We start from the raw sequence: 16,072 nt of genomic DNA on the forward strand, positions 1-16,072 counted from the left end.
TAGGGTAGCAACTTCACCAGCTTGTTGTTGTTGTTGCCATGGTTGTTGCTGTTGGGTAGTAACTTCACCAGCTTGTTATTGTTGTTGTTGTCATGGTTGTCCTGTTGGGTAGCAACTTCATCAGCTTGTTATTGTTGTTGTTGTCATGGTTGTCCTGTTGGGTAGCAACTTCACCAGCTTGTTGTTGTTGTTGTTGTCATGGTTGTTCCTGTTGGGTAGCAACTTCACCAGCTTGTGGTTCTTGTCATCGTCGTCAGGGTTGTTCCTGTTTGGTAGCAACTTCACCAGCTTGTTGCTGTTGTTGTTCTGAAGCATCTTGTGTGATGTAGGTCTTGAGGGGAGAGGGTGAGAGAAGATGGATTCTATTAATATGCTGTCCAGCTTCTGAAGAACATATGGTGCTAGAATGGAGAGGAGATCAGTAAACAACAGAACGCATGGTGCTAGAATGGGGAAGAGGTCAATAAACAACGGAACGTGTGGTGCTAGAATGGAGAGGAGATCAGTAACCAACAGAACGTATGGTGCTAGAATGGAGAGGAGATCAGTAAACAACAGAACGTTTGGTGCTAGAATGGGGAAGAGGTCAATAAACAACGGAACGTGTGGTGCTAGAATGGAGAGGAGATCAGTAACCAACAGAACGTATGGTGCTAGAATGGAGAGGAGATCAGTAAACAACAGAACGTATGGTGCTAGAATGGAGAGGAGATCAGTAAACAACAGAACGTATGGTGCTAGTATGGAGAGGTGAGGAGGTCAATAAACAATATATTTAGATTCTCTTCACAACTAGACAGTTACAGTACATTTGACCTTAAAGTAAAATCCTAATTGTATATGTACTTACCTATATAGACACACTTCCCAGGTTTGACAGAAAAAAAACTTGCTACAGACTATTTTCCTGACTGTCTGTACTGATGGCCTCTAACAGCAGAATAAAATAAGTGGGATATTTAAACAGCACTGAAACAGAGTAGGTTGCTAGTTGACGATGTGTTGTAAATTGTTTCAATGCTGCCGTCTACAGATCTTCTAATGCATTGTAATACCACATGTACCAATACAGTAGAATAGACAGTGACACTGTGTAATGATACAATGACCCTCCATCCAATGTTCTGCTGCTGTTGTGCAACATTGTGACGCCACTGACATGTTTACAGGTTGCCATGCCGACGAAAGAGAAGGTGTTTTTATTCTGTAACAAGGCCTTCACTTCAGTCTGGATGGCTGGTTGACTGCAGACAGGTTACACAGTATCAGTGGAGGTGTTAGGCTGTTTCTGCTCTCCTCCCAACTACTAATGGAATTGTCCTGCCAATGCAACGTATGAAAATGTATCCAGTCACTACTGTAAGTCTCTCTGGATAAGAGCGTCTGCTAAATGACTCACATGTTCAATGTAATGTTCAGTTTGACAATATCAATGGAATAGACCAAAGCAGAGCCATGTATTTAGATATGAACAGATATCTCGATGGAGGATAATGTCAGTATTTAGCTACGTTATTAGCTGTTTTGCTCACCAAAGGTGGAACAAAGTGAAACTGTTGATGTCAAAGCCTCAGTTCCGGGAGAGTAGTGGGTGAAACCATTTACCTCAGGAAAAGGGGTGATATACATAACGTTTCCTTTCATTATGTGTTACTGAATTCATTAAAATATTTGCTGCCATTGTAGTAAGGTTGCTAATACGAGAGGTCTTCGGACTTACCATTTTTGTATAATTTTCTTTGAAAGAACAACTAGTGTGTCTTGAGTGCTTCTCCCCTATTTGGGAAGTTGGTCTGCCCGCTCCTCAGTCTGACAGATATTCTGAGAGCAGGTTCGAGTCCTCTTCCTCTGTACATAAAAACTGTTTCAAACTGTATAACACAATAGTGGTTTTGGAAAACTGGTTCACATATCCTAAAGTCAATAGCGAATGTGGCTCTGTAGATATTTATTTAGCCGTTCATGAATTGAAGACCTATTTCAGCCAGTTAACCAAGTTGTTGCTGTCTTAGCTAGCCGTGTTAATGACGAGCTAACGAGCACCGTTGGTCTCTGCACTACAATGTCACGCTAGTTATTACCAGCAGGTGATTTACTAGCAGGTGACTTGTTGAAATATTAAGTGAATGTTTATTTTCTTACTACCTTAAAAGGTTTATATAAAAGGGTTGTACTTGTGCTCTGTATTTATGGATTAATATCACTTCACATTGAGGGTTTGTATCACTAACGTTACTGTTGTTACTATCTAACAGATATCTTGTGTCCTACCTAACCATGTATCACTACTGTTGTTACTATCTAACAGATATCTTGTGTCCTACCTAACCATGTATCACTACTGTTGTTCCTATCTAACAGATATCTTGTGTCCTACCTAACCATGTGTCACTACTGTTGCTCCTATCTAACAGATATATTGTGTCCTACCTAACCATGTATCACTACTGTTGTTCCTATCTAACAGATATCTTGTGTCCTACCTAACCATGTATCACTACTGTTGTTCCTATCTAACAGATATCTTGTGTCCTACCTAACCATGTATCACTACTGTTGTTCCTATCTAACAGATATCTTGTGTCCTACCTAACCATGTGTCACTACTGTTGCTCCTATCTAACATATATCTTGTGTCCTACCTAACCATGTGTCACTACTGTTGTTCCTATCTAACAGATATCTTGTGTCCTACCTAACCAGTGAACTTGTGGCTGTAACTGTCCTGTCAATGTTAGTGCTAGGTGTCTGTACTATATAAACACTGCTAATACAACAATAGTGCTAGGTGTCTGTACTATATAAACACTGCTAATCCAACAATAGTGTCTGTACTATATAAACACTGCTAATCCAACAAGTGTCTGTACTATATAAACACTGCTAATCCAACAATAGTGCTAGGTGTCTGTACTATATAAACACTGCTAATCCAACAATAGTGCTAGGTGTCTGTACTATATAAACACTGCTAATCCAACAATAGTGCTAGGTGTCTGTACTATATAAACACTGCTAATCCAACAATAGTGCTAGGTGTCTGTACTATATAAACACTGCTAATCCAACAATAGTGCTAGGTGTCTGTACTATATAAACACTGCTAATCCAACAATAGTGCTAGGTGTCTGTACTATATAAACACTGCTAATCCAACAATAGTGCTAGGTGTCTGTACTATATAAACACTGCTAATCCAACAATAGTGCTAGGTGTCTGTACTATATAAACACTGCTAATCCAACAATAGTGCCAGGTGTCTGTACTATATCGACACTGATAATCCAACAATAGTGCTAGGTGTCTGTACTATATAAACACTGCTAATCCAACAATAGTGCTAGGTGTCTGTACTATATAAACACTGCTAATCCAACAATAGTGCTAGGTGTCTGTACTATATAAACACTGCTAATCCAACAATAGTGCTAGGTGTCTGTACTATATAAACACTGCTATTCCAACAATAGTGTAGGTGTCTGTACTACAGGTTCACACTTGAATTAAAGGGGAACTACTCTAAAATCTACATTTCTTAGATTTTTCCCTAAACTCAAACGTGATCTCCTGATGTGGTTTAATCATTGTTATATACAAATAAATAAAACATACAATTGTATTGTTTTTCTGTTTATAAAAGTCCTACTTTGAGAACGAAAACCTGAAATTAAAATTAGATCAATTCTGAAACCTGTTTCTTCGTCAGTTTCTCTGTTTCAATAATTGTAATACTATTATCCTACTGAACAGTATAGCTTGGGTTGGTCTACTATTATCCTACTAAACAGTACAGCTTGGGTTGGTCTGCTATTATCCTACTGAACAGTACAGCTTGGGTTGGTCTACTATTATCCTACTGAACAGTACAGCTTGGGTTGGTCTACTTTTATCCTATTGAACAGTACAGCTTGGGTGTGTCTACTATTATCCTACTGACCAGTACAGCTTGGGTTGGTCTACTATTATCCTACTGACCAGTACAGCTTGGGTTGGTCTACTATTATCCTACTGACCAGTACAGCTTGGGTTGGTCTACTATTATCCTACTGACCAGTACCACTTGGGTTGGTGTACTATTATCCTACTGAACAGTACCACTTGGGTTGGCCTACTATTATCCTACTGAACAGTACAGCTTGGGATGGTCTACTATTATCCTACTGAACAGTACAGCTTGGGTTGGTCTACTATTATCCTACTGAACAGTACAGCTTGGGTTGGTCTACTATTATCCTACTGAACAGTACAGCTTGGGTTGGTCTACTATTATCCTACTGAACAGTACAGCTTGGGTTGGTCTACTATTATCCTACTGAACAGTACAGCTTGGGTTGGTCTACTATTATCCTACTGAACAGTACAGCTTGGGTTGGTCTACTATTATCCTACTGAACAGTACAGCTTGGGTTGGTCTACTATTATCCTACTGAACAGTACAGCTTGGGTTGGTCTACTATTATCCTACTGAACAGTACAGCTTGGGTTGGTCTACTATTATCCTACTGAACAGTACCACTTGGGTTGGTCTACTATTATCTTACTGAACAGTACAGCTTGGGTTGGTCTACTATTATCCTACTGACCAGTACAGCTTGGGTTGGTCTACTATTATCCTACTGAACAGTACAGCTTGGGTTGGTCTACTAATCAAATCAAATCAAATCAAATTTATTTATATAGCCCTTCGTACATCAGCTGATATCTCAAAGTGCTGTACAGAAACCCAGCCTAAAACCCCAAACAGCAAGCAATGCAGGTGTAGAAGCACCTTATCCTACCAAGAGGGGAATCACACAGACTGATCTCAGTTAATTCATACTGTATGTTGTAGTCTGTTCAAGAGGGGAATCACACAAACTGATCTCAGTTAATTCATACTGTATGTTGTAGTCTGTCCAAGAGGGGAATCACACAGACTGATCTCAGTTAATTCATACTGTATGTTGTAGTCTGTCCAAGAGGGGAATCACACAGACTGATCTCAGTTAATTCATACTGTATGTTGTAGTCTGTTCAAGAGGGGAATCACACAAACTGATCTCAGTTAATTCATACTGTATGTTGTAGTCTGTCCAAGAGGGGAATCACACAGACTGATCTCAGTTAATTCATACTGTATGTTGTAGTCTGTCCAAGAGGGGAATCACACAGACTGATCTCAGTTAATTCATACTGTATGTTGTAGTCTGTCTAATAATTAAATCACACAAGACTGACAGCCTGTAATTTTATTAAAAGCATCCAGTTGATTACATGGCAGTTTAGAGAGCAACATCACAACACTAATCTACATCATAATCAATATCATAACATTTATAATCAATAGCATCATTATCTCTATACTACTAACAACATAACACTAATCTACATCATAATCAATATCATAACATTTATAATCAATAACATCATGAGAGGTAAACAACAACAAACCCCTTTATTAAAAAATGTTTAAAAATACAAAGAATGAACAGATGATTATAATAATACCTGGACTAATAATGGAAACACTTCAAGATAAAGAATCTAAGAGACACTAAATAAGGTAAAGAATCTAAGAGACACTAAACAAGATAAAGAATCTAAGAGACACTAAATAAGGTAAAGAATCTAAGAGACACTAAACAAGATAAAGAATCTAAGAGACACTAAATAAGATAAAGAATCTAAGAGACACTAAACAAGATAACGAATCTAAGAGACACTAAATAAGATAAAGAATCTAAGACACTAAATAAGATAAAGAATCTAAGAGACACTAAATAAGATAAAGAATCTAAGAGACACTAAATAAGATAAAGAATCTAAGAGACACTAAATAAGATAAAGAATAACAGATTGACTCTCTTAAAATAATTCAAACCCATGTTACCCAGAACCCCATGTTACCAAAACCCCATGTTACCAAAACCCATGTTACCAGAACCCCATGTTACCAAAACCCCATGTAACCAAAACCCCATGTTACCAAAACCCCATGTTACCCCAAACCCCATGTTACCCAAAACCCCATGTTACCCAGAACCCCATGTTACCCAAAACCCCATGTTACCAAAACCCCATGTTACCCAGAACCCCATGTTACCCAAAACCCCATGTAACCAAAACCCCATGTAACCAAAACCCCATGTTACCCCAAACCCCATGTTACCCCAAACCCCATGTTACCCAAAACCCCATGTTACCCAGAACCCCATGTTACCCAAAACCCCATGTTACCAAAACCCCATGTAACCAAAACCCCATGTAACCAAAACCCCATGTAACCAAAACTCCTTGTAACCCAAAACCCCATGTAACCAAAAACCCCATGTTACCCCAAACCCCATGTTACCCAGAACCCCATGTTACCCAGTACCCCATGTTACCCCATGATACCAAAACCCATGTTATCCCATGATACCAAAACCCATGTTACCAAAAACCAAAGTTACCCCATACCCCAATTTACCCAATCCCCATGTTACCAGAACCCCATGTTTCTCTGGTGGTAAAAACCAGACTAAATGAATAATGGTGGTTGCAGTCACTCCTTTTAGATTTCTTCCAAGGTTCTAGAAAGATAAACTAATTCTGAACTTGTTATTAAAATTAGAACCACTTCAGGTTTGTCACCACATTTTAAACACCAGTCCACTGCTGACCATCGATTTAAAACACAAAACTGACCTAAGATCAGCATGTAGGGTCAGCTTCATTCTACTCCTACTCCGTCCCCTGGGCTGCTCTCTCCTGTCCCGGTCCAGCTTCAGCTCTGGAGCTCAGAGAGACCATCTCCATGGCATTGACATAAAGATCCATGCTGCTCACCCTGTTCACTCTCTTCTGCCTCCTGGTGGGCTAGGGAGACACAGCACCAACAGTCAGACATTTACTCTCTAGTATCTCCATTCTCTCCCTCCCTCTCCCCCTCACCCTCTCCCTCTAGTTTCAATGACTTGTAACGTCTGAGTAAATGTCTTTACCTTGTAGTACAGGTAGGAGGTGGTGATGGATGTCAGTAGGATAAGCAGCACTACAACGTGTCTGATGATGAAGGCTGGCAGAGGAGAGGCTGCAAACAGAAACACCTTTGATGAGGGGACTGATCATCATCACATAGATCTGTGGGAAATCTGTCAATGACAAAGTTATAAGTCTGGTTCATGTTCACTTACCTGTGATGGTGAGGGAGAGGAGCTCACTCTCAGAGAAGTTATGAGAGAAAACATAATTCTCATAAACACAGCTGTAGTTCCCTTGGTGGGAGTCATCTGCAGCAGGGAAGAGGAAGGCAGCAGAGTGCTTGACAGCTGGCTGGGTCTGGGTTCTGTTGGAGCCGGTGAACGTGAGAAGGAAGGAGCCTCCTGGGTACTGTGGCTGAGTGGAGCAGGTGATGGTGAAGTTGTAGCCCCTGAACATCTCGGGCCCCTGGTGGCCCCTGGAGACCCCTCCCATTGGGTCAGTCAGGAAGATATCAGGCTGGACCAGGTGATCTGTAACAAATCAAATCAGAGTTTATTTGTCACGTACACCGAATACAACAGGTGTAGAGGCTGTATACAGTAGTGAGGCTATATACAGTTGAGAGGTTATATACAGTAGTGAGGCTATATACAGTAGTGAGGCTATATACAGTAGAGAGGTTATATACAGTAGAGAGGTTATATACAGTTGAGAGGTTATATACAGTAGAGAGGCTATATACAGTAGAGAAGCTATGTACAGTAGAGAGCCAATATACAGTAGAGAGGCTATATACAGTAGTGAGGCTCTATACAGTAGAGAGGCTATATACAGTAGTGAGGCTCTATACAGTAGAGAGACTATATACAGTAGAGAGGTTATACAGAGCAGGGAGGCTTTATACAGTAGGGAGACTATATACAGTTGAGAGTCTATATACAGTAGGGAGGCTATATACAGTAGGGAGGCTATATACAGTAGAGAGGCTATACGTTGAGGGACAGGTTGTTATTCTGACACCACCCGGCCAGGTCTCTGACGTCCTCCCCATAGGTTTGTCGTTGTCGGTGATCAGGCATACCACTGTTCTGTCGTCTGCAAACTTAATGATGGTGTTGGAGTCGTGCCTGGCCACACAGTCGTGGGTGAACAGGGAGTACAGGAGGGGACTGAGCACGCACCCCTGAGGGGCTCCAGTGTTGAGGATCAGCGTGGCAGAGGTGTTGCTACCTACCCTCACCACCTGGGGGCGGCCCGTCAGGAAGTCCAGGATCCAGTTGTAGGGGGAGGTCTTTAGTCCCAAGGTCCTTAGCTTAGTGATGAGCTTTGAGGGTACTATGGTGTTGAACGCTGAGCAGTAGTCAATGAATAGCATTCTCACGTAGGTGTTCCTTTTGTCCAGGTGGGAAAGGGCAGTGTGGAGTTCAATAGAGATTGCATCATCTGTGGATCTGTTTGGGCGGTATGCAAATTGGAGTGGGTCTCGGGTTTCTGGGATAATGGTATTGATGTGAGCCATTACCAGCCTTTCAAAGCACTTCATGGCTACAGACGTGAGAGCTACGGGTATGTAGTCATTTAGGCAGGTTTCCTTTGTCTTCTTGGGCACAGGGACTATGGTGGTCAGCTTGAATCATGTTGGTATTACAGACTCAATCAGGGACATGCTGAAAATGTAAGTGAAGACACCTGCCAGTTGATCAGCACAAGCATGGAGCACACGTCATGGTAATCTGTCTGGCTCTGCGGCCTTGTGAATGTTGACCTGTTTAAATGTCTCACTCACATCGACTACTGAGAGCGTGATCACACAGTCATCCAGAACATCTGGTGCTCTCATGCATGCCTCAGTGTTGCTTGCCTCGAAGCGAGCACATAAGTGATTTAGCTTGTCTGCTAGGCTTGTCTCACTGGGAAGCTCGCGGCTGTGCTTCCTTTGTAGTCTGTAATAGTTTGCAAGCCCTGCCACAAGCCCTGCGTTGGAGCTGGTGTAGTATGATTCAGTCTTAGCCCTGTATTGGCGTTTTGCCTGTTTGATGGTTCGTCGGAGGCATAGCAGGATTTCTTATAAGCTTCCGGGTTAGAGTCCAGCACCTTGACAGCGGCAACTCTACCCTTTAGCTAAGTGCGAATGTTGCCTGTAATTCATGGCTTCTGGTTGGGGTATGTACGTACAGCTACTGTGGGGATGATGTCCCTGATGAACATATTGATAAAACCAGTGACTGATGTGATGTACACCTCAATGCCATCGGAAGAATCCCGGAACATGTTCCAGTCTGTGAAAGCAAAACAGTCCTGTAGTTTAGCATCTGCTTCATCTGACCACTTTTTAAAAAACCCGAGTCACTGGTGCTTCCTGCTTTAATTTGAGCTTGTAAGCAGGAATCAGGAGGATAGCATTGTGGTCAGATTTACCAAATGGAGGGCGAGGGAGAGTCTCCGGCCACCGGAAGTCTCCGGCCACTAGGAGCGCCGCCTATGGGTGAGCGGTTTCCTGTTTGCTTATTTCCTTATACAGCTGACTGAGTACTGTCTTAGTGCCAGCATTCGTCTGTGGTGGTAAATAAACAGCCACGGACAGTATAGATGAAAACTCTCTTGGCAAATAATGTGGTCTACAGTTAATCATAAAATACTCTACTTCAGGCGAGCAAAATCTAGAGACTTCCTTAGATTTCGTGCCCCAGCTGTTGTTCACAAATATGAACAGACCGCCCCCGTTTGTCTAATCCGAGGTGAGTGATCGCTGTCCTGAAATCCAGAAGCTCTTTGTCTAATCCGAGGTGAGTGATCGCTGTCCTGATATCCAGAAGCTCTTTGTCTAATCCGAGGTGAGTGATCGCTGTCCTGATATCCAGAAGATCTTTGTCTAATCCGAGGTGAGTGATCGCTGTCCTGATATCCAGAAGATCTTTGTCTAATCCGAGGTGATTGATCGCTGTCCTGATATCCAGAAGCTCTTTGTCTAATCCGAGGTGAGTGATCGCTGTCCTGATATCCAGAAGCTCTTTGTCTAATCCGAGGTGAGTGATCGCTGTCCTGATATCCAGAAGCTCTTTGTCTAATCCGAGGTGAGTGATCTCTGTCCTGATATCCAGAAGATCTTTGTCTAATCCGAGGTGAGTGATCGCTGTCCTGATATCCAGAAGCTCATGTACATTATGTACAAAATAAGTTACAAATAACACACAAAAAAAACACATAATAGCACAACTGGTTAGTCTAGTAAAACTGCTGCCATTTCTTCAGGCGCCATTATATTTTATAACAATAAAAGAGAACAAGAAAAACCTCTTCAACTAGTTTCCTATAGATATGACAATAACATCAGCATGTAACAGTGCCAGCCACCCTCCCTCACAGGGCAACATGAGTAGTGGGCCTACAGTCACTGAGACAACATATGTTGATATCAGGCTTAAGCAGGACATCTGGAACAAGAGGAGAGAAAAAGAAAACGTAGCTCCTCAACTACTTTCCTCATTTAGATGTGACAATAACATGACATGTGACACTGGTAGTGAGTAGAGACGTTCACTGAGATAACACTCACATACAAAAGCATTCTAGGATATTTCAGTTGTATTTGATTCCTACTTGACTGAGTGATCTATTTAGTAAAGCAGACTGACAAGCTAAACAGTCATCGTGAGAGGCTGGTAGAGGAGAGGCTGCAAACAGAAACATCTTTGATGAGGGGACTGATCATCCTCACATAGATCTGTGGGAAATCTGTCAATGACAAAGTTATATGTCTGGTTCATGTTCAGTTACCTGTGATGGTAAGGGAGAGGAGCTCACTCTCAGAGGAGAAGTTATGAGAGAAAACATAATAGTCATAAACACAGCTGTAGTTCCCTTGGTGGGAGTCATCTGCAGCAGGGAAGAGGAAGGCAGCAGAGTGATTGACAGCTGGCTGGGTCTGGGTTCTGTTGGAGCCGGTGAACATGAGGAGGAAGGAGCCTCCTGGGTACTGTGGCTGAGTGGAGCAGGTGATGGTGAAGCTGTAGCCCCTTATCACCTCGGGCCCCTGGTTGCCCCTGGAGACCCCTCCCATTGAGTCAGTCAGGGAGATATCAGGCTGGACCAGGAGATCTGTAACAATAAAAGAGAACAAGAAAAACCTCTTCAACTAGTTTCCTATAGATATGACAATAACATCAGCATGTAACAGTGCCAGCCACCCTCCCTCTCAGGGCAACATGAGTTGTGGGCCTACAGTCACTGAGACAACATATGTTGATATCAGGCTTAAGCAGGACATCTGGAACAAGAGGAGAGAAAAAGAAAACGTAGCTCCTCAACTACTGTCCTCATTTAGATGTGACAATAACATGACATGTGACAATGGTAGTGAGTAGAGACATTCACTGAGATAACACTCAAATACAAAAGCATTCTGGGATATTTAAGTTGTATTTGATTCCTACTTGACTGAGTGATCTATTTTTCAAAGTACAGTGCCTTGCGAAAGTATTCGGCCCCCTTGAACTTTGCGACCTTTTGCCACATTTCAGGCTTCAAACATAAAGATATAAAACTGTATTTTTTTGTGAAGAATCAACAACAAGTGGGACACAATCATGAAGTGGAACGACATTTATTGGATATTTCAAACTTTTTTAACAAATCAAAAACTGAAAAATTGGGCGTGCAAAATTATTCATCCCCCTTAAGTTAATACTTTGTAGCGCCACCTTTTGCTGCGATTACAGCTGTAAGTCGCTTGGGGTATGTCTCTATCAGTTTTGCACATCGAGAGACTGACATTTTTTCCCATTCCTCCTTGCAAAACAGCTCGAGCTCAGTGAGGTTGGATGGAGAGCATTTGTGAACAGCAGTTTTCAGTTCTTTCCACAGATTCTCGATTGGATTCAGGTCTGGACTTTGACTTGGCCATTCTAACACCTGGAAATGTTTATTTTTGAACCATTCCATTGTAGATTTTGCTTTATGTTTTGGATCATTGTCTTGTTGGAAGACAAATCTCCGTCCCAGTCTCAGGTCTTTTGCAGACTCCATCAGGTTTTCTTCCAGAATGGTCCTGTATTTGGCTCCATCCATCTTCCCATCAATTTTAACCATCTTCCCTGTCCCTGCTGAAGAAAAGCAGGCCCAAACCATGATGCTGCCACCACCATGTTTGACAGTGGGGATGGTGTGTTCAGCTGTGTTGCTTTTACGCCAAACATAACGTTTTGCATTGTTGCCAAAAAGTTCCATTTTGGTTTCATCTGACCAGAGCACCTTCTTCCACATGTTTGGTGTGTCTCCCAGGTGGCTTGTGGCAAACTTTAAACGACACTTTTTATGGATATCTTTAAGAAATGGCTTTCTTCTTGCCACTCTTCCATAAAGGCCAGATTTGTGCAATATACGACTGATTGTTGTCCTATGGACAGAGTCTCCCACCTCAGCTGTAGATCTCTGCAGTTCATCCAGAGTGATAAGAGGCCTCTTGGCTGCATCTCTGATCAGTCTTCTCCTTGTATGAGCTGAAAGTTTAGAGGGACGGCCAGGTCTTGGTAGATTTGCAGTGGTCTGATACTCCTTCCATTTCAATATTATCGCTTGCACAGTGCTCCTTGGGATGTTTAAAGCTTGGGAAATCTTTTTGTATCCAAATCGGGCTTTAAACTTCTTCACAGCAGTATCTCGGACCTGCCTGGTGTGTTCCTTGTTCTTCATGATGCTCTCTGCGCTTTTAACGGACCTCTGAGACTATCACAGTGCAGGTGCATTTATACGGAGACTTGATTACACACAGGTGGATTGTATTTATCATCATTAGTCATTTAGGTCAACATTGGAACATTCAGAGATCCTCACTGAACTTCTGGAGAGAGTTTGCTGCACTGAAAGTAAAGGGGCAGAATAATTTTGCACGCCCAATTTTTCAGTTTTTGATTTGTTAAAAAAGTTTGAAATATCCAATAAATGTCGATCCACTTCATGATTGTGTCCCACTTGTTGTTGATTCTTCACAAAAAAATACAGTTGTATATCTTTATGTTTGAATCCTGAAATGTGGCAAAAGGTCGCAAAGTTCAAGGGGGCCGAATACTTTCGCAAGGCACTGTAGATTGACGAGCTAAACAGTCATCATGAGATGTGCAGAGGAAGTTGTACGAATGAAGGAAATCAGTTGAATGTAATTATAATATGTTGTTATTACCTGAGCAGATCACTGTGAGTCCAGGAAAGAGATCATAACTTCTAAAACACTCCCTCAGTGAAGACTCAGGCCCATAACATGTAACTCCAAACCCTCTAGTGGTGTTTCCAGGTAGTTCTGAAACAGTGGAGCCACAACCCAGCTGTCTACACACTACTGCAGCTACATTCTCCTGGTCCTCGTCCTCGTCCTCAGTTCCCACAGTCCTCCACTCTCCCTGGTCGTACCACTCCACTCCACCAGCACAGCGACTGCCTCCTCCCACCAGCCTCACATCATCAGGCTCTGAGAAAAGAAAAGAGAGAGACAGTAATCTTACTATTTTCTCACTAAAACACACCTATATTGTCTCTCATATTCTTCACTCCAGATGAGAAACAATGTTGATTGAGTGACAAACTGTTTCTTACCTGAGCAGGTGAGTCCAGCATTACCAGGTAGGCAGGTGTTGTTCTCTCTGTCTGAGGTGTCACAGTCCAGGAGAAGGGACTCATTGCCTTTACACTGGAACTCTTTATCCCAGGTCTGACCCTCACCTTCTCCATAGAGCCCCCCCTGTAGAGCTGCAGGAGCCCCACAGCCAACATCCCTACAGACTACCTCTGCATCCTGCCGGTCAAAGTCAGCTTCACACACTGAGGCCCAGGACTTATTGGACTTCACCTCCACTCTCCCAGAGCAGAGACCAGCTCCATCCACAAGCCGCACAGACTCTGGAGAAAAAGAGTTGGTTGAACATTCAATCAGTTTTGTTGATGACACTGTCAAGGACTAAACACAAATATGTTGGATAAAAGATTGTAGTTTGCTATGTTTGATACTGTAAGAGGTAGAAATGGGTTCTTAGTCACTCAGGATCGGGTTGGGAATAATGCAGGCAGGAGACAGGAAGAAGTTCACTTCACTTCATAGAAAATAAACAGCTGGACATCCATCAGGCAGCTTCACTTCAGTACCATCTGAACTACAATGATCTGCCCATGAACATCTCCCATAAACCAATATGACAAACACAAATATAATGTTTAAATACATCTGACATCACTCCCTCTATTTAAATGAAATAAAAACACATAAAACATGATACATGGTAATATTGTATAATGTATAAATAAATCTCTCAATATTACCAGTCTCTTACCTGAACAGGTCACATGATGATAATATCCACCATCACAGTCACCAGGTGCTCCTGTGATGACACACTGTCTAATAGAAGACTCATGTCCACTGCACATACTATATATTGTGACTCTTCCTCTTCCCTTTTCAAACCGAGGTCCTCTAGATTCAGCTACAACATCTCCACAGTTCAGCTCTCTACACAAAATCTTAACCTCTCTCATCATGCTCCAGCACCCAGAACATTGACTTAACCACTCTCCTTCATAGAAGACTTCAACTGTCCCAGAACAGGAAGTGGTCCCATTCACCAGTCTGACTGAGAGTTCAGCTGTAAACAGCAGAGAGGAAAACACAGTGGTGAGGACAGATGATGACAGTGATTCTGTTATTCTAACAGAAGTAATGCTTTGTGGTTGACAAGTATTAGTAGTTCCATAAAACACTACTTGTTATTGGGGTTTAGAATGGTTTGTATGGACACATGAATTTCTCCATGTGGGATAATAAAGTTGACTAATATTGAACTGCTATAATCACTGTAGATTTATACTCTACCTACCTGGTGGACTGACGCTTTGAGCCTGGAGATCTGAGGAGAAAGAGAGAGACAGAGGAGAAAGAGAGAGACAGAGACAGAGAGAAACAAAGGAGAAAGGGAGGAGTCAGAGGAAGAGAGAGACAGAGGTTAAATGAACATCAACATGACCTTTCATGATGTGATGGGGAAGACAGGCTTATCGTTGGTATGGTGCAACAACACCCATGTGTACATACACTATATATACACAAGTATGTGGACCCCTTCAAATTAGTGGATTCTATTTCAGCCACACCCCTTCCTGACAGATGTATCAAATCAAGCACTCAGCCATGCAATCTCCATAGACAAACATTGGCAGTAGAATGGCCTTAATGAAAAGATCAGTGACTTTCAACAATGCAACATCATAGGATGCCACTTTTCCAAGTCAGATGGTCAAATTTGATTTCCCCCAACTCCTCTTCTCCCCCCTCTTAGCTTCTCCACCCTCTCCTCTTCTCCATCCTCTCCTCTTCTCACTTACTCTTCTCCCCCTCTATTCTCCTCCCCCTGTCCCCCTCTTCTCCCCCCTCTCCCCTACTCCCCTCCCCTGTTCTCTTCTCCCCCCTCTCCTCTCCTCTCCTCTCCTTCTCCTTTTCTCTACACTCAGCTCGCTTCTCCTCCCCCTTTCCTCTTCACCCCCTCCTTTCCTCCCCCTCCCACATCTCTTCTTCCACTTCCACTCTCCTTCAATCCCCCTCCTCTCTTCTCTTCTCGCCCCTCTCTAATTCTCTATCTTCTCCTCTTCTCCCCCTCTCTTCTCCTCTTCTCCCCCCTCCTCTCTTCTCCCCCTCTCTTCTCCTCTTCTCCCTCCTCCTCTCTTCTCCCCCTCTCTTCTCCTCTTATGCCCCCATAGTCTGCTCTTCTCCCCCTCTCCTCTCTTATTCTCCCCTCTACTCTTTTCCCCTCTCCCTCCAACTCTCCTCTTCTCTTCTCCCTTCTACACTTCTCCCCCTCTCCTCTCCTCCCAATTTCCCCTTTCCTGTCCTCCCCCGTCCCCTCTCCTCTTTCTCTCCTATTCTCCCCCCTCTTCTCTTCTCCCCCTCTCTTCTCCCCTTTCCTCTCCTCTTCCTCTTCTCGCTCTCTCCTATTCTCCCCCTTCTCCTCTGGTCCCCCTCCCCTCCCCTATCTTATAATCCCTCCTCTCCACTCTTCCCCCTCTCTTCTCCTATTCTCCCCCTCTCATCCCCTCTTCTGCCCCTCTCTTCTCCCCCTCTCTTCTACCCTCTCCTCCACCTCCACTCTTC

General features: G+C 42.9%; 1 protein-coding gene and 1 pseudogene across 1 annotated transcript in view; both read right to left on the minus strand.

Annotated features, from left to right (window-relative positions):
- LOC139419329 (scavenger receptor cysteine-rich type 1 protein M130-like) overlaps window positions 1–315 on the minus strand; it is a 53,268-nt gene extending 52,953 nt beyond the window's left edge. The window contains 1 exon segment of the mRNA XM_071169273.1: window positions 175–315. Coding sequence (XP_071025374.1) covers window positions 175–315 — 141 coding nt within the window.
- A 6,376-nt stretch (window positions 316–6,691) lies between these two features.
- Window positions 6,692–14,358, minus strand: LOC139419330 (scavenger receptor cysteine-rich type 1 protein M130-like; annotated as a pseudogene).
- Between the last annotated feature and the right edge of the window lie 1,714 nt (window positions 14,359–16,072).

The sequence above is a fragment of the Oncorhynchus clarkii genome, chromosome 10, assembly GCF_045791955.1.
Source record: "Oncorhynchus clarkii lewisi isolate Uvic-CL-2024 chromosome 10, UVic_Ocla_1.0, whole genome shotgun sequence".
In the NCBI taxonomy this organism is placed as follows: domain Eukaryota; kingdom Metazoa; phylum Chordata; class Actinopteri; order Salmoniformes; family Salmonidae; genus Oncorhynchus; species Oncorhynchus clarkii.